This window comes from Nyctibius grandis, chromosome 1 (assembly GCF_013368605.1).
Source record: "Nyctibius grandis isolate bNycGra1 chromosome 1, bNycGra1.pri, whole genome shotgun sequence".
NCBI lineage: Eukaryota > Metazoa > Chordata > Aves > Nyctibiiformes > Nyctibiidae > Nyctibius > Nyctibius grandis.
Genome location: NC_090658.1, coordinates 40135948 through 40155252, shown reverse-complemented (window position 1 = coordinate 40155252; position 19305 = coordinate 40135948). Strand labels below are relative to the sequence as shown.

Below are 19305 nucleotides of genomic sequence, written 5' to 3'. Positions count from 1 at the left end.
TTGAGTTATGAGTCCTTTTCCCAGTAATTAATTGAAAACAAATAATAAATTATATTAATAATAATATATGGGAACCACTGCACTGAAGCACTTGCAAATCTGAAACCTTTTTGGTGATCATAGAAAGGATCAGAAAGACTTCATCTTTGTTCAGATATGATCCCCAGTAGCTTTCATCCTATATCAGGACTTTCTAATTAGATGACAAGAGCCTCCTGGGTCACACCAAGAGTCTATGCAGTTGCAACTGGTACATCTTCCCACCAGAACAAGTTTCAGAAGTTTGCAGGGCAGTTATGAGGAGCATCCATCAGCTGGTCACCTTACCTTTTTCCTGGGTGCTGTTTTCCCAACCCGAAGTGCCAGTCCTGCCTAACCTGCTTTTGAAAAAAATGCGCATTGGCATTGGAACTGGCATGCACAGGTGTGTGAAATATCAGTGGCTACTTATCCTACAGTAGCGCTGGCTGTCCAAAATGTGTTATTCTCATAGATATCCTAATTCACCAGCCATTCTACTTGCTGAGATACTCACCTCTGGAATTCACTTGCAGTGAACGAATAGAGTAATGCGTAACTCTCCTTTTCTTTATGCTCTTGACAGTCGTAGAAGGAAGAACATGTGCAGCACAGATGTAAATACAATAGATACCGCTATTAAAACCATATCCATAAGTGCATGGCTGATTGTACCTGTTCAGAGGATGCATCTGAAAGTGATCACTCTACACGGTGCAAGCACAGGCCAAGTGATGAAATAATCTTTCTGAAGTTAACTTTGCATCCTATGAGAAAACCTCTTCCCTATCTCTTCAGTTTATGTGGCAATAAATCGATTTTCCTCTTGCTGAGCAGCTGTTTCTCTAATAGCTCCTTTCAAATATAAACTTTTTAATGGCAACGTGCAAGAAAAAAGAAGGATGATTTGTATGTTGTGGAAAAGGAAAACAAAGCTGTTCACAGAGGTGTGTACTGACAACTGGATTGTGTCTTGTGGAAAAACTACCCATATAATATGGACTTTTTCCACAGGACATTTAGATGCAAAAATTTATCAAGTTCTGTGAAAACAGGCGCCTGTGCAGACGAGGGAACAAAGAGAAAACTGCAATGTAGATTTTCCTTATTAGACATTAGAGAACATCCCCCCTTCCCTAGGGCAAATGCTTTAAAAAAATACTTTGAGAAAAGGTTCAGGCAGAACCTGCAGATTCTTTAGACTCCAGAGTTCACCCCAAACCTAAATGAGTAGGAGACCAGGATTTGTTTACTCTGATGTTCATTAAACTAGTTGTTTCATTTCACTGCTGCTTTGATAGCACATTGGAGGCTGTACAAAGCTAGGGATATGACCAAGGAAAAACATTGCCTTTGTGCTGTAATTACAGAAGAGCTTCAGATCTGTGTGCTGTACTTTATACCAGGGTTATATTTTTGCTCACAACTTTGGCTTTCAATAACCCTTGTGTAGGACTGAACATTGTGTCAGTGGCCATGAAAAGGGAGTTATGAGGAGAGGGCTGTTTGAGACTCAGGTTTCAGGTTGCTCTTGTAGCAGTCTGGAAGACACCTGGAGAGAAGAGGCTTTCCCATAGTCTAGCCAGCCTTGAGCCTGCCTTGCAGAGCAGTGACGCTGGTTTGTTGTGCTGTGCAGATATGCAAAGGCAGTGAGTGATGGGGCAAGTAGGAACCTTTCCTTAGCAGGGAGCATGGAGATTCTAAGCTTTGCTGCTTTTTTACTGCTGTGTAACATCTGACCTGTCCGTTTCACCAAATACAGCTTTTTTTTTTTGCTGGCCAACAGATTAATCTCTTTATTCTAATTTCTTTTGCGTGGTTTAGTTCTTCTCTTCCTGGTTAGCAACATTGCAGATATCTACCCGTTGTTGGACCTGAATCTCTGGGGCGGAGGGTTTTCAGTGGAGGGCCTGTGTCCCTGGAAGTTGCCTGCCCCGGTGGGCTCGGCATAGCCTGGCACATTGACCTCCCTCAAAGTAATTCGCAAAGCTTCTCCTTTAACTCAGCCTGTCACCTGATGTGGAGAGATTCTGAGTGTATCATCTCTGGCACTTTACTTTTGAGAGTGAGCCCCTATATCAGCAATTCCTGTATTGTTTTGTATGATGACTTGTAGTTGTATTTGTGTATGAGTACAACCAGGGGTTTTATGCAAATTAAAAAAAAAATCTTTACAACCTTCCATATCTCTAGCAGCAAACCACTGCCCAGAAATTAATAAGGCTTCACTTTCTTATAACCCAGCTCCTGTTTACATTTGGTCTAGCAGCACTGAAGTCATAATTCTGTTTTGATGTGTTTGATAATAGTATAATTTTTCACATGTCAGCAGATTTATGATGGCATAAAACCAGGATTGTGACTTCAATGCAGGAGAACATGAAGGAGGAGCTGAGATATAAGGGAGAATAGAGCAAATATATTTTTGCTGCATGATACACGGAAAAAAGCAAAGGTTTGCAGTCTTTCATCCCCTGTAATATCTCCTTTCTATAGGTCTGTTCTAGTGTGAATGTCGTCTCTTAAGGAACACTTTTTAATGAAAAAAAATCAGACAAAGGTTCTGAGCTCTTAAAAGACAGATATTATTTTAATACATAGTGTCAAGAGCATTGGACCGTTCCTGATTTGCGATCACAGATCCACTGTGCTGTAATGGATATGGCACTATAGATATGCTCATTTCAGGTCAGGCAACCTTGTCCACTTTATTTATGATTATTATTAACAGAAACGTTCGCTGTCAGACACGATCAACATGAATCAGCCCAAGGCCCCAGTAAGAGGAGCTATAAAGAGTCTTTAAGAGAATCACCAGCAGCCCTGTCAGATCTCACAATTACTTTTGAAGTTCTGACACATTGGAGAGACATAATTTTTTCTGGAGATTAAGATCTTGTCTTTCAATGCTCTTAAGTGCATTATTTGTATGTGTAGGTGCTTCTGCCCTGGATGTCATACACGAAGCATCAGACCTGCATTGACAGCTTTTGAAAGATAAAGCTAGTTCATATCCTTCAGTGTTAGCCTTAGGTTAAATTTTGGGCTCTGCTTGGGTACCTGTACAGTTCACAGACACCCCAGTATTGTGTGTACAAAATTAAAATAAAATAAAAAAAAAATTGCCTCTTGCATTCTGATAACTATTGAAAAATCATGTGTTTACATCATGAGACAGATAAGCCTTTCCCCTGAAGCTAACCTATCCATTTAATAAACATTCCCATCTTTCTAGCATTTAACATTGGTCCTATAACATCATGTCAGCATATATTGCCCCAAAGTGACTGCTTATGGCAGAAACAGAGCTATTTAGCCCTGATCTACGGCTGTACATTTCAAAGCTTTGTACAGCTGCTCTTTAATCCACCCTGTGTTGTAAGTATTATTCCAGACCCCAATTTACAGGTGGAGAAAAGAAGGCAGAGAGCTTTACTGCCTTGCCCAATGCCTACAACTAAGTGAGAGTCAGAACCAAGGTTAAATTACAGGCATCCTCGACTCCTAACCTGAACCTCAACTGTCTTGGCTGCCCATCCTCCCCTGCCCTTGCTGAGCAGTAGAGAGGAGGGTTTCATTTGTTATTTTCTTTTAGTGGCAGACCCTCCCTCCCTCTCTGTCCACAAGCGTCTGTACAACTATGTTTTCTCTGTTTTTTTCGCTCACTCCGTTAGCCTTTTCCCTGTAAGAAACAATGGGCATCTCAGCCATATTTCTGGCTCTGGCTCTAGTCTCCTCTCTCTTGGGTAGGCAGTGCTGTCTTGAGCAGGGCACTGAAGTGTTAGGGCATAGTTTGTATGGTCATTACTAGCACCAATTATATATTAGTTTTTAATTCCTCAGAAATTTCAAGTGCAAGGGCAGTGCTCCTTCATGGAAAGGCAATGACAAGGGTGCTTTTATAATACATGCTCCTGTGTGTGATCAGGAAATGCATTCAGGCTGAACTCCGTTTCACTAAAGCCATATTTGTATCCTGGGAACACAGCAGGTATGAGAAGGAGGCAGGCGGGCTGGCAGATTAGGACTTGCAAGATCTATGCTGTATTCTCTGTTGTGCTGCTGGTTCACTGTATCACCTTGGGCAACTTATGTAATTTCTGTTTTCCCCAGTTAGCAGCTCATAAAACTAGATAATGGTGGTAGGAAAAAATAACAGCAGGGTCCTTAGATCAGAAGTGTTACCTGCCTGCTTTCTGCTCTTCTGCTTTGGTTGTTAGCATCTTTTCCTCAGTTTAGTTTGGATGTACATGGGCATTACTCTAAAATAATTCTCAAGGCAAAACGTGACTGGATGATTTCAGAGATGCAGCCTTGGTGCTAGCTCCAGGTCCTGCCTGCTGTGAGCTAACAGCAAAGCAAGAGCCCAGGCTCTAATGAGGTTTACCCAGTAAAGCCAGGCACTGTTTACATTCCCATGTAATCTGCATGAATGCCTTGTTTCTGCCTTTTACCCCCCTCTCCTGCAGATGTTATTTACAGGTTCCTGCCCCTTGGTCCTTTCAAAGCTGCCTCTAAGGAGATATTCGCTGGGGACAGCAGAATGGGAGGGGCTCTGAGACGATTTGTCACAGGCGCGGCTTTCCATGGAGACCACAGAGATCTTCCTGCGGCTGTTTTCTTTCCTGTTCCTGGTGGGAATAGGATTGGGTACCTAAGAGAGTCACTGTGCCATGCGGCATCGGGTGAAACCTAAGGGCTGTATTCTGTCGCTGCTTGCAGTGCTCTGCCGAGATGGGATGGACCTCTGCCAAGGAGTGTGTCTCCTTTGATTTCTCTAGCTGAGGTTTTTTGGAGCTGAGTCTGAGCCTGGAGCTTTACCGGTGCTGGGGCTCGTGACAGCAGGGCGAAGCACTCAGGGCAGCACTCTGTGGCCCAAGCAGGCTTGGGGGAGCAGCAAGTGTGCAGCAGTCATAATGCACCGGTGAGGACTGCTGCCTGCCGGCTGGCATGCATGAACCCGCTCACAAGGGCAAAGACCAAGGACTTGGGCATGGGGGGAAGATGTGACCCCTGTGCGAAGGAAGGAGACTGTTGAAGACGTGAGGCTTAGGGGAGAACGTCCTTACACGTAAAGTGCTTTCAAGTTGGGTCAGTCTGGGCCAGTTCAGCGTTCCTGAACGTTGAGTATCAGTGAGCATCAGAAAACAAAAGTCTAAGGGATGCTATTGATAGTATGGCCAAGTCTGGACAAGACTGGAGGAAAATCAAGGTTTCTAAATGCTGACTTCCTGAAGTTTAAACCTGTGCCCTGAGTTGCAGTTGTGTATCTCAGCACTTGCAGGACCCTGCTCTTGTCCCAGGATAGGATTGGCATACATGTATGTGTGCGTTTGTGCACATGCTTTAATCTTCTTTGTACAGGGAAGCTGTCTGTCTATAGACAATTAAAGATTCCTGCTGCAGCATTTTATGGTTTTTGCAGTAAAGTTTCATGACTCCTCACAGCTCTTTCTCAGTATTAAGTTTCAGCACCAAAGCAGAGCAAATTGCTATATGATTTTAAACACTAATAAAAAGACAGACTGTTAAGACATGACAATAATGATCTACAATTAGTGTCCATTTTTCTCTCTTACTTGTGTGCTCTGGGTTTCACTGGTGGGATGGTTTTAAAGATGGAGATTTAGAGGTTCCTGGAAAGCCCTGAAAACTCTATATTTGGACATATTCACTCTCTGGAAGCACTTAGCCCGGCCTACCAAAGCAGCAGAAAAAGTCAGAGGCTGAATCCACAGGCTGTAAATTATGAAAGTCCATCTCCAACCAATATTGCAAAGCATCACGTTTTGAAACGTGGCCAAAATGATAATGATGAAACAAAACACCAACAAAAAGAGTCTGAGCTTTTCTTCTTGAATCCAAGTGAAAAGGAATTTGGTTCATGTTTAGACAGCCTAAGGCACAGTGTGGGGAGCTGAAAATTGCCCTTTGAATCACAAAGCCTTAGGGCATCTCCAGCGTTTCTACTTTAACTTGCTTACAAGTGATGGTGGCTAATTGATATCTTACATTATACCTTCACCATGACAAAGGATATTTAGAATTATACAGAAAAAGCTGTTTATGTGCAGGTGACCACTTTATGCATGTGACTGCTGGCTGGACAGCCCTGGGGGGGGCAGAGAGAGGGGAAGTGCAGGCTTCAGCTCCAATTTTTTTTGTTCATTAAAACAACAGCATTGATTTTCCCAGGTCAAAGCCAGGCCATTTCATGCAGCAAATATGTGCTGAAAGGGATCAGAGTAGTCATTTTTTACACGCTTGACTACTGCATGCCAGCACTGAGCTTTCAGCCACATGAACATAGGAATGATTTAATAGAGGAAATGGCAGCAGGCTATTGTGCACGGTGAAGGCTCCATGTAACATGCATGACTGAGTCGCACACCATTAGGCTGGGTGTAAATAAAACCTGCTCCTGACACTGCCACAGAATTAGCTCACTGGAATGGCTCCACCGCTGTCCTGTTGGGAGCTAATGCTCCGGCTGCAGAGCCCCTTCCCCACCAGCCTCTGCCTTTGCTGCCCAAGCGACTGGCGCAGCTATTTAGTGCAGTACTGTAGTAACAATAACCAGCTCCTGAAAAAATGCCACAATGCTGACAAATACCTTTTAAACCAAAATCCAGCCCAAAGTGAGATAAATATTTAGAAGAGACTCTGGTTATTTTTTGCTAGGGATTGTGGGTGCTGAAAACTCATCCCCTGTGATGTGCATCTTCCCTGGAGCGTCTCCCAGCTTACTTGTCAACTTGCCACGCTGCAGGAGGGCTGCTTCCTGATCTAGTTTCAGCAGTGCTCATTCACCAGCCCTAAACTGCCCTGAAAAGCCCCTTTTAAAGTGAGACAGAAATTCAGGAAGCAAGGTTAAGAAATGAACTGGGTGGGTAGAAAAAAATTAGGAAGTGGCAGTACCTCAGCCTGTTCCTTATACCAGTTCAGAAACAACATATCTAGTATAGGTATGGATGGAAGATTATAAACAAGGGTTGCTTTATTCCTATGTACAGCAAGCAGTGATTTCTAGCCTCAAGTGTCCTTGTACTTCTTATTGATTCACAACAGCGGGATTGCATATAAGTCAACACAGAACGTGGCCTGAACTATTTTACAGTGAGGTGGGCATAGAAGATTTTCTTCTGAATGATGGATTCTGTCAGTGTTCCTATTCTAGGTGTTCAGGTGCAACATCCTATGTAATCTGACTTGCCAGGATGAGCAAATGTTGTTTAGATTTTCTGGCAATAAGTGCCTGGATTCTTTGGTGTTTGGAGTACCAACCTCAAGATGGGCACCCTAATTACTTCTGGTGAAGTCTCCACAGCATCAGAGAGGCCTTCCACTTGAAAGCATTGGCAATGTCTTCAGTAATCGGGAGGGGAGCTGTGCAAACTGTATGAAAATCTGAGGAGTGAATAGCTATGTGCTCTGCACTGGGGAAAGTGCACTATAAAATAAACTAGGAGAAAGGAGGTGAAAGGAATGGGGAGGAGTTGGTTCAGTCATGGACAATTGCCCATGAGGGCAGATCCCATTAGGAAATGGGAGTGAGAGGAGAAGTCAGCATTCTGTTTTCAACTCAAACAAAGCAAGAGCCCTGTTGTCAGACAGTGAGGAGCAGCAGGGGAAACAAGACAGATAGATAGTCTTTGCTAGTAAGCAAACAGTTTGATGCTACCTTTGAGGTTGATGCTATTGCTACTGGAAGCACAATATTTCCTGGAAATGAAGCCACAGAAGAAACGGTGGGAGCTTAGGGGTACTGCTGTACTTAGCCAGGATTGGTTTTTGTAATCACCTGAGTTTGGACGGACTGTCTAGTGAGACAAAACAAAATGCTGAACAACAGGTTCTGCACAGAAAGGCCATTTTACCTCCCATAACAGTGCAGTGGGGAATAGCTTTGGCTCCACATGCTGCCTTTGAGCACACACTATAAAGTTCTGAAATTATGATATATCAAGTTACAGTTTCATTTTCTGTTTGAAACACCTTGAAATTTCTAGGACAGCAGTTTTTTTGCATCGCATTCAGATGTATGCATCATGCTTCTTTTCGTGAAGATTTTGCATTTATACTTTTTGCCTTTAGCTTTTTCTCAGAAAAGATGCTCCATCTGGAATGTGTGCTTGGAAAGCAATCTAAGGAGAACACTCCAAACTATACAGTAGTTAAGCAAAACCAGACCTCTTAGAGTTTCTGCCCTGGTCAACACACACTTTTATGAGCACACATCCTTATGCAGTTGGGCAATTTTGCTGAAGTCAATGAATCTTCTTATCCTTAAAGTCACCCTTACATACCTAGCTGCTTTGGTCTGTGTTTCTAATACCTTAAGGCTTCTCTGGGCTTATCTTTGCTGAAGTATGTTGTAGCTTCAGTGCCACTCTTCAGTCAGATCTGCTTTCACACTGCACACCTTCACAGCTGTGTTACTCCCTTTATCTTAATTTTAACCTGGCCAAGCCTTAACCTATAGCTCAAGGTAGAGCAACAAATCTGTTGCAAAAGCAAATCTTGTGTTCTGTGCATTTTCAGGGCTATTTCATAGTCTGGTTATTCATAGTCAAGCTAGCTGGGCTCAAGAGGCGTTATTCTGAGTGTGGGTAAATTCAAACTAAGTGAAAAACATATCCTCCAAGACGTTTAGCAAATGGCATGTTGCTTTACATGCTGTGTGGTCATAAATGAAAGGGTCATTATTCTGTCCTGTCTCCAGCTTACAGGATTTCTTTCAGATTGATTTTTGGTATATATTTATTTTTTTAATGGAGGAATGAACCCCATTTATGTGGCAGGAGGGTCAGCCAGTTTGCCGAGGTGCTTGGTGGGCAGGGAGCTCTCCCAGTCCCAGCCTGTGGGGCAGAGGTGGGAGGGACCTGCCGAGAGCTGCTCCTGCTGAGCTCCCCGGCTGCCTGCTGTCTTTGTAAGATGTGGGTGGGGAAGTAGAGGAGTGGTGCACTGTAATTCCTACAAAGCATTTTATTTATTATACAGTGAAAATTTATGAGATCCTAACCCCATCAAGCGCTCCCAATAAATTTGGGACTTCAAATGGGTATTTTCTATGTAAATGGAAAACTGTATTAATTTTAACAATTTAATTGTTGTGTCTGTGTGTTGATATGGATGAGCAAGTTGTCAGCTGCTTTGTGACTCACCCCTGAAGCTCTGCTTTGGCTGGAACTCCTTACTGATCCCAATTAAGGTGAAATCAGCAAACACAGAGGCTAAATGGAGAGGTCAGTGGCAGGAGTCTCCTGTCAAAAGACACCATTATTTTCTGTACCTGGGCTAATAAACAGCCTATTAATCTGTGCATGTTTAGAATAAACTAGATTCGGTTTTGCCTCACTGCAAAGATGCAGGAGATCTTTCATTTCATTTCTCCCCGAAGCACTCTAAACCTCATATAAATCGTCCTGAGTCAGCATTCAAGGCTCAGATAAAAAGACGTCCTTCGTTCTCTTTCTTCTCTGCCTCGCGCGCTGACGTACCCACTGGGAGACCTGCGCGGACGGCCCCTGCGTCCCGGAGGAGCCCCTGGGCAGATGGTGGCCTGCCTCAGGCAGCTCTGCCCTGCCGCATTGCCCCAGTGCATCGAGAGCCGGCAGCCTCGCTTTGTTGTGATAACCCACGGGCTACCCAGACATGAACTCTGGCTAGAAAAACATAGTGAGCTCATGTTAGCATGTCTTCTGCCGCTACTGTAGTCTCCACTGCCTCTCCACCAAGGGATAAGTGCTGTTAGCCAGAGCCTCAGGTTGGAGTCCTCCTTCTAGAACACAGGCTTCTATTTCTCATTGAGCCAAATGGATATGAATGGGAACTAAATGCAAAAACATTTACCATCATCCCTATACATCATACCCTGGTGACATCTGTTTTGCTTTGCTCCAAATAAGAGTCTGATACTGTTCTCGTGGCAAGGTGAATCGGAGCCATCCACCTGCATTTCCTGAGTGTCTCAAACTGGGCTTTGGCTCTGATTGGAGACGCAGTTTTTACAGTGGGGGTGGTTTAAAAGTGCCCTGTTACACAAGAAGGTGGTATTAACAGCCACAGTGGGGAAAAAAAGAAAGAGGGGAAAAAAAAGGAAGAAAATCAAACATCACAGAAAAAGGCACTGCCTTAGTCATAGTTCAGCCGTGCATGGCAGAGCTGAACAGAAGGAATTTCCAGTCTGCTCAGCTGCTTCCTTGAAACGCTAGAGCTAGTCTGTAGGCGTGGCATGAAAGGAGATGTGACCATCAATACGGGGCACAAAGTAAAAAGAATTAGCAGCACTCGGCTGCATTACACAAGAGATCAGATCTGATGCTTTTAAGTGTTGCTGGCTCTAAAAGTTGACAAGCAGCAAAGATAGGAAAGACATTGCTTTTACACTCAGGCAAAATTTGAAAGACTACTCCTGTGAGACACCATGGCCAAAAGCCAAAAACGTATTTTTAAAAGTATTTTTAAAAGTATTTTTAAAAGTATTTAATGCCTAAATCCTTTGGTCTTCTGTGACACTAGGGATGTACTCAGTGCCCTTCACATCTAAGCAAGTGGAGGACTCGTTTCCCAGGAGTGGCTGAGCCTGTTGCAGGATCTCTCCCTGCATGTAACAGAATTTAATAGCCCACTACCCTGTCTCACCTCCCTTTAAGTATACAGCTGCTCTCACCATTTGGTTGCCTTTCTCTAGCATTGCTGACAAGAGTCACCCTTAGCATTGTAGTTTGTTGGGGTCTTCCCAAACTGTCTCTCTCTTGTTGTTGTCACTTTTTAGCTATGGTAATGGGCCAGGTCTTGCTTTTCCTTTTATCAAGATCTGATTCTTCTCTTGATTAGGCAGTTTAATCTAGAGATTAACTGAAATGCATTCAAGGTAAGTGAACGCTGACATTGACTTCCAGTGACTGGTACCACAGGTCTAAAATAACTCCTACTTGCTGGTATTTGTTAGGCTTCATTTATTCTAGCATGGGCTTTTTTGCGGGGCTGCAGTTTGAGTAGTAAATACAGCTATGATAGGTGTCATAGCATGGGCAGTCCAGATCTCAGGCTGTTTGGTATAAAGGGGCCTTGTAGAGCTCCCTGTCTATCTGCCTTGGCTGTGCTCTCCTTTTCTTGCTGAGAGTTATCTCAGATACATTCAAATAAAAACCCTGTAGATTAGGCTTTCCAGAATAGATAGACCATTCTCATCCATTTTAGAGCTAGCATTTGCAGGTTAATTACTGGTTACTAACTGCTGGTTTCTAGCACAGACTGCTGCACTCAGAAATCAATGGGATAAGATGTGATCGTTTGCAAAGTCAGCAGAGAAACAGACTCCCATGAATGAAACTAGATAATGCTTTGTTACTTGCACATCCAAAAACTAGGGAATCAATAGATATTTTGGGGTTTGGCTTTTTTTTTTTTTTTTAGCTTTCATTGAAGCACCAAGTTGGCAAACATGTTGAGGCTATTTACATTCAAGTTTCAATAAATGTAGTGCTGGAGATTCCTCTAAATGATTCTATCTTGTTTTTAAAATAAAATCTGCATGATCATTCTGCATCCCTTCCCTGCTGGCATCAGTTTTGCTCTTGCAGCCAAGAGAGTCAGTTAATAGTTTCATTCAAACTTGCTGGCTCCAGATTTTGTTTTTGATTTCTCCCATCCCTTCTATTCCTGGTGTCTCGAGGGGAGACCCTGCAGGAGTTGTCAGCTACAAAGCCTTTTTTTTTTTTTAAGAACCCAGACATTGCTCTGATTGTACTAAACCAAGCAAGGAAATGTAACCAGTTTTTTTTCTTTTTTTTTGTGTGTCTGTTCTTTCTCCCAACAAACCACATGCTCAACTTCCTTACTATTGACATCAGGCCAGTGATGTTCTTTTCCTCCCTTGCTTTACCTTAGGCTCTGACTTGGCAACTCATATGGCAGATGCTTTCCATATGGCATAGGCTTTATCAGCCACAGTAAATTTTCAGCTCTTGCAGTGCTCCCATCCACTGTGCTGGTATTATAAAGCAGGGCGGGTGTGCATGAGCACTGGTATTGAAGCAGGCACAGTGACTAACCCTTCTGCCAGCCCGTCATTCTTGCTTCTGTGGTGCCCATCACCAGTGCTGCAGTAAAGCATATAAGTGGGAAATGTTTTAGAAGAATATTCTGCTGAACAGAGTCAAGGCTAATGCAACTCTGGTGGCAACCGCCAAGCTTGGGTGTACTTACTGCAGCTGTTTGGTCCTCTCTAGTGTTTTTACTGCTCTAGCTAGCCTACAGTGGTCTTATGCAGAGGACTAGGTGGTAGTATACTAGCACTCAACTCCAGCATAGTAGGGGAACATGGTATCAAAGTGGTTTTTGTGCTGTGATTAAAAAAAAAAAAACAAAACCACACCTCCCCTAGAGATGGTCTATGCAGAGGCTGACTAATTCTTGTCCTTAGGCTGTAAGAGCCAGTACCAGCAAAGCTAGACCAGGTCCAACCTGCTACTCTGGTCCTTCACTGGCATACCTGTACACACCGACACCTGAGCAAAGGGAAGCAGGCACAAGATCTGGAAACTTCTGGGTACGTATGCCCTCCGAGGATCAAATTCTGGAGTCAGGCACCAAAGAACATGTGAGGATTTGACTCGTGGTGAGTGGGTACAGCACAGCGCAGCTACAGTTAACCCTAATTTCCATGGCCTCCTTGAGTTTTCGCTCCATTTTCATCTGTGTGTAAGAAGGCTGAATATATATAGTTTGTAAACATCTCTGCAGAGGGAACAGAAAGGAGAGGCAGTAACTCTGCTAACACAAAATGGCAATTTCTGCATTTGCAGGTTCCCAGAGACGGAGGCTTATTCCAGCTTTATCACTTGATACTGCTTCCCCAGCAAGGAAGCCTGCCAACAGCCCTGGGGTCCGCTGGGTGGATGGGCCCCTGCGAAGTGGGCAGAGGGGGCTGGGGGAGCCCTTTGAGATCAAAGTCTATGAGATAGATGATGTGGAGAGGCTCCAGCGGCGACGAGGTGGGGACAGCAAGGTGAGTGCAATCCATGTAATGTCTCCCTCCTCCTGCAGGGTGTAAGAGGAGGAATTCAGATCATGCAGTCAGAAGTGTGTAGTATCGCATATGCTTAATTCAACAGACAGCAAAACCTGTTATCTCATTTAAGAGCAGTTATGACTCAAGTTATGCCTTCTTCCATAGCAGCTAACAGATATTGGTGGCTTCTATTTTTGTCCCTTGCTTATAGTCTTGGTGGTTCCTGTGCTCCAGCATCTTGTCACGTCTGTCTTTCAAGGCAGCAGAGGTGTCTCAAGTGCTGTGATGATACTGTTTTCAGGATGGCTAATGTCTTGTCTCTAACAAAGTTGCTCCTGCCAACCTCAGGCCTCCAAATTTGCAAAAAGATCAGGGAATTGTAAAGGTCAGCTCTTGAGACATATGATTGGGAAGAGTATCTGAAGCTGGTAAATAGCACCAATTTTACAGTAACTTACAGGGCACCTTTTCTTCCTAGCCCCTGTCACTTGGTTATGCTGTTTGTGATGTTCTCTGATATGGTTTTGTATGGAGAAACATATTACTTGTTGGGTGGGGTTTCCACCACACTTGGCCCACACAGCAGATTTGTCTACAGAGCAGAAGACAAGGTAATTTTGAGACCTTCACACAGGCTTGGAGGAGGCGAGTTACGGTATTGGGAACACTCCCACTCCAGCAAGGGTAGCACAGCCCTCAGCATACGCTCACTTACTGCACATTTTGATGGCTGCCACCGCTCAGGAGTCATGCGAGGCCAGGCTGGGTGTCTCCAGACAGACACCCTGTGCTGTTACTGTGCCCCATGTCTTTACAGAAAATACATCTTCTGTATTGATTGTGAATTGCTAGAGGTTTTCATAGCATGTTCCTTTTGTTTAAGGATGTTTTAAATTTGTTATTGCTACCAGTTCTCTTATTTTATAATACGACTACTGCATTTCTTATGTGCCAAGCACAGAGATGTATTTATGATTTTAATACAGCAAGCAATGGGCTTCCTTCTCCCAAGAGCTTTGTTTTTCCCTAGTCAAACTTCTGGTGACAAAAAGCAGAAATAATTTGCTACAGTAAATCTGATTTCAAGATGTTGCCTGTTATTAATTATTATGGTTTATTATTAACTACAATTGCAAAGTCTCCAAAGCTCACTGATGGAAAACATCAAAACCAAACAAAAGCAATAAAAATAAAACAGATGATAGGTGATTCATATGCTTCCAGAGTAAATGTCTCATTACCAGTATTACTGATTGGAAGATCATTTGACTGAATGCATCTGAGTATTTCTTCTCCTCTTCACCTATTCCTTCCCTGCTCCTTTTTCCTCGTTGGCAGGAGGTGATATGTTTCAATGCCAAGCTGAAAATCCTGGAGCATCGCCAGCAGAGAATTGCCGAGGTCAAGGCCAAGTACGAGTGGTTAATGAGAGAACTGGAGGTGACCAAACAGTACCTGATGCTGGATCCTAACAAATGGCTCAGTGAATGTAAGGGTGTCATCTTATTGCCTGGACTTATAGGTGTCCTTTGGTTTATTTCACTGGGGGTACAGAGGGGAGCAGAAATGTTTTCTAAGAATGAGATGTGACCTACTGTGTTTGTAAACTAAAATAAACTGACATATGACCTAAGGGCAACTTTTAGATTGACTGTATTTCTCGAACTAGTCCCTATAATTCTTATTAAATGTTGACAGTAGAACTGAACAATCCTTTTTGCCTGAGAGCTGAATGTTGAAATGGTACAGCATTGTAGTGGTGAATATTGCCATTGGTAGATTAACGTTCACGTGTTTCAGTCCACAGCTCCTGAAAATGAGATTTTTTTTTTTTTGGCCTCAGATCACTCAGATATATGAGCAATATTATAAATGTGCTCTTCTACCACAAAATAACACTGTGTAGCAAACTTGTCCCTTGGCACCAGTGGGCTTACATGAAAAATGAATTTGGCCCATTTTTTATAACTATAGATGTGTAAAGTTCAGACAGATTAAAGGGCATTCACATTCAAATGAAGAAGGACCTCAAGACCTCAAAGGAAAAAAGATAAAGAGTACTGCAGTAATTGTCCAACATTTTTTAGTATTAGCAAGCAGACAAGTCCGTATCAAAGAGTTCTAGAAAAAAAAAACAAGCTTCAATTTATTTAGGATAATTGCAGATGGCAAAAGGAGGTCGGCTGGTTTGTTCTCTTAAAATATCCCAACTCTTCCTTTGACAGCTGCCATAAGTTAACATGAGATTGGTACATCCTGCAAAACCACCACAGTATACGTTTCAGAAACACTATTAAGGAAGAGAGGTAAAAGGGGCAGATTTAAAGGGAGCAGAGAATTTGCCATACATTGCTGTCCACTTACTGTTTGGTCTCTTTGCTTTTGATTCTGGTGTGACAACTGCAGGAAGCCTCAAGGGCAGCACAGATGTCAGGGACTAGATAAGATGGGAAGTGCTGGCTCAGACAGTGTAGCTCACACTCAGCTTCCACAGAAGTTCCTGCCAGATGGTCTCTGGCAGCATACGCGTACCTACAGTGGAGTGATTGATGTGTACCTTCCTTTGCCACTCTTGAGTGGTCTAGTGAGAGTCACATGGAATAGGGAGAGGTGTGAGGAGCAAGGGGTTGGAGGTTGGTTTCTGATTCTGAGTTCTGAATTCAGCAAAGGACTTTTCCTCCCAGGGCACAGCACCTATTTAAATCTCTTTCTGGTCAGCAGAATATGTGAGAGAGTCAGTACATCTCATATGTGTGCCCTGAATAGGGCTGACTTTAAGTATGTGCTTAGCATTCAACATTTGCTTAAGCATGGTGCTGAAGCAGGCCCTGAATGCAAACAATAAAATCAATGTAAACAGATTTAACTTGGCCTGTTTTACACTTTAGTGATGAATTTCCCCATCATGTTGAACGTGTGAGTTCCTTATGGGCATGAAGGTTAACCTGAAGCCTACAGGTGTTTTGTGCCAGCAGTTTTCTTTGCAGTGAGCCACATGGTTGCTGGAAGAGGTTGCTGGTGGGTCTTCTTGGGGAAATATGTTGGAGTGTCGCAAAAGGCATCTGCAGTTCTGGAGAGGATGGCAGAGCATATCGCTCAAGAAAGCATCCAATGCAATCTTAACAGTATTGTTCATTATCAGCAAGCTGCTGTGCCATTTTAATAGCCATTAAACAGAAAAGGCAACTTTTAATGACAATGGCAAGCCAGAGATAACGTTGTATACAGTATTGATGGCTTTGAAGACTTGAATTAGCTCTGTCTCTCCCACCAACCAGCGCTGGGTTTTGTCTGCTTTTCCTAGCTGTGTGTTTTCTTTCCCACAGTTGATCTGGAGCAGGTATTTGAGCTGGATTCTCTGGAATACCTGGAGGCCCTGGAATGTGTGACTGAGCGTTTGGAAAACCGTGTCAACTTCTGCAAGGCCCATCTCATGATGATCACCTGTTTTGACATCACCTCTAGACGCCGATAAAGAACGAACCTCAAGAGAATTTCAATGTGCATCTCTGCCATCCTCCTTTTCCCTTCTGAATAGCATCCCAAAGACAACAGAATGAGGATGAAGGTTGGAGTCAAGTCTCAACTGTGTGTATGAGAGATTTGCTTTACTATCAAGAAGAGTAGTATTAAAAAAAACAGGACGAGCATGAAAAATGGAGATATAAGGTTGTTGATTCTCTTAGCCTAAAAGAGCACTTTGAGGAACCTTTAAGGACATGTCTGTAAATAAGAACTGCTGGCAGAAGACACTTCTTTCCCTGCGTTAGCTGAGGGAGGAGGAAAGGTGGTTGTAGGACTTCCATTGAGAGGTTCATTAAAAGAAAACCTATCCAGAAAAACTGTTTAAGTGCCTTGCAAATCTTTATTATCCAAACATTTATGTTCATACTTTATTGTGTACAGATGGTGCTAGTCAAGAAAAGAAAAAGGAAAAAACAAACACACTTTTGAAATGTATTTACAGCTTGTTTTTCTCTTGGTGTTTTCTCCTATTTCAGACTTGCTGTTTCTAAGTAACTTGTGTTTGTAGAGATATTTCCTAATCTGTACAACATATGAATAAATGTTAACTGTCTTTTCTTGTTACCACAGTAAGGCCACTCAAAGAGAAATTCAACTTTCCCAGATGACATAAAAAATATTTCTAGCAGTGAGTGAGGTTTGCTTATATGTTCTTCTGTACTATCTTATATGCTAGAGGACATAGTAATTTTCCCATCCTGTAGGTCCTGCAATGTGTGAGAGAGGAGAGGTGACATTACCGTGAAGTAAATATCTTTTCCGTTTGATCCAACCCCCATAACTTGTTTTCTTTTTCATGTATTTTTAGCTTTGTACTGGTTAGAGTTATGGATGAGGAGGCACTTTTATCCTAATCCCTTTTTCTGGTGCTAATAACTTGCTGGAAAATTACTCTTTAGGCTGAGGTCTCCCATGCTTATCAGTCCAAAAATCAGTGACTCATTCTGTCTTTCTTTCTTGAGGCTATGATTGATAAAATTTAGCTTCAGCTCTTTTTGACATATACCACTTCAAAACATGTTCTCGCAGCTTTTGGTCCCTGGCCCAGTCTGTCCAAAGTCACAGACGTACCTGAGAAGTGCAAGCTCTGTTCAGCTCAGCTATTCTGGAAATAAACGGGAGTCATGAGTGAGTGGATATAGCGCTTCAGGCGTGTTGGCTACGGCATTTTCCTTACCAACACTCCAATATTGAAGCCATGGCAAAAGTCACATTGACATCAAAAGGATGAGGGTCTGTGCCACAATGCACACCCAAATGTTCTACTTGTTTGCATCTTTATCTACAAAACAGTATGTGGGAAGGAACATCCTATGTGTTTCTTAAAGAAATTTTCAGAATCTGCATTTTAATTACCTATGACCATAAAGAATTATTTTGTTGAATTAGGTTTTTTCTTTTTTTATCTTGAAATAAGCCCATTCACAAAAATTTCTCTCTCACAAACACTTGTGCTACCCTCCTGTTGCTTATGAGAAAATAAGATCATGATTTAACATATACTAAATATGCATCAATTTACTGTTGTACTTAAATGCAACTCTTGTTTTACCTGCACCATCATATTAATGCCATCTTACCATATCCCAAGCAGCAAGTCCCAATGAAAAAATAACCCTACAAAAATACTGATAGATTTTTCTAGTGGTTACCTGAAAAAAAAGTTGGTGTTTTTTTTTTTTAAAGATAGAAATAACATTTATATAGTTTTATTTTCTTTTAATACTTACAACTTGTAATAACAAATTCTTATTCATTCTGTTAGCCTTGTCACTGGATTTTGTAGGATATCGTTCTTACATTCTATAGGATTATTTGGAGGGGAAAAAAAAGGTCCTATATGAAAGTTGCTTTCTAGTCTATTCCACAGCATTTTTCCTATTATGAAACTCATATTCCAAGTAAGTGTTAAAGACATAGGTCTAATCTCTCTCCCTTTCTCTCTCAATGCAAAAAAAACCCTCTGAAAAAAAACCCCAAACAGTGCAATTTCTCTAGCTTTGTTTCTCTTTGTAATGATTTCAGTAGCGCTTGTTACATATTGGTTCTGTTGAGACCATCTCTTCTCCGGAAAGCCCGGTGAATTCAGCTCAGCTCTACAGAGCCATGGGAATTGCCCCTGCAGTTTTGTGCTGGATGAAGACCTAGCGCCCTTGACATATGGATTGCATCTTTCTTTATGGGCTTATTCCCGCAGAGCCATAGATACATGCTGCCAGGTCACATACATACAGGAGAGAGACTGTCACAGCTGTCTCCCATCTCTCTCTCCTGCCTCCCCAGGTAGACCTGTACCGCTGTCATCTGTGATGCTGTGCTGTGCCTGTCTCCCAGGCCATGCCTCCATATTCGAGGAAGACCCTCCCTAGTTGTGCACATGAAATTAAGTGTTGCCTTCTTCAAGCATAAGCATTTCTGAAAATCTCTGTGTTTGCTGGAAGGTGGTCATTGGGCTAATTGGGACGCATTGTCCTTCCTCTGCTGAAAACAAGCAGCCCAGAATGGGCATGCTGGGCTCCCTGGGGACCTGAGGTGAGATGGTAAATGGCAAGCAGTACAGTAAAGGTAAACATACACTTGATAGAAAGAAAGTTAAATCCTAGCAAGTGGTGTATGCTCAGAATGCATTATTATCCAGAGATGCCTTCTCACATAGTCTGGGACTTATACAGAAGTGGTGATGTTTCTATAAATCAAGTGGACGTGTTTCAGAGCTATTGTAAAATATCTATGATGTGTAATAT

The 19305-nt window shown here is 42.6% G+C and overlaps 1 protein-coding gene across 1 annotated transcript in view; it reads left to right on the top strand.

Moving 5' to 3' along the window:
- The window catches only part of KIF26B (kinesin family member 26B), a 303945-nt gene extending 287283 nt beyond the window's left edge, over positions 1 to 16662 (top strand). The window contains exons 13-15 of the mRNA XM_068400416.1: positions 12831 to 13033; positions 14375 to 14525; positions 16363 to 16662. Coding sequence (XP_068256517.1) covers positions 12831 to 13033; positions 14375 to 14525; positions 16363 to 16511 — 503 coding nt within the window. The 3' untranslated portion in view covers positions 16512 to 16662. The remainder of the gene's footprint in view (positions 1 to 12830; positions 13034 to 14374; positions 14526 to 16362) is intronic.
- The last annotated feature ends 2643 nt before the right edge of the window (positions 16663 to 19305 follow it).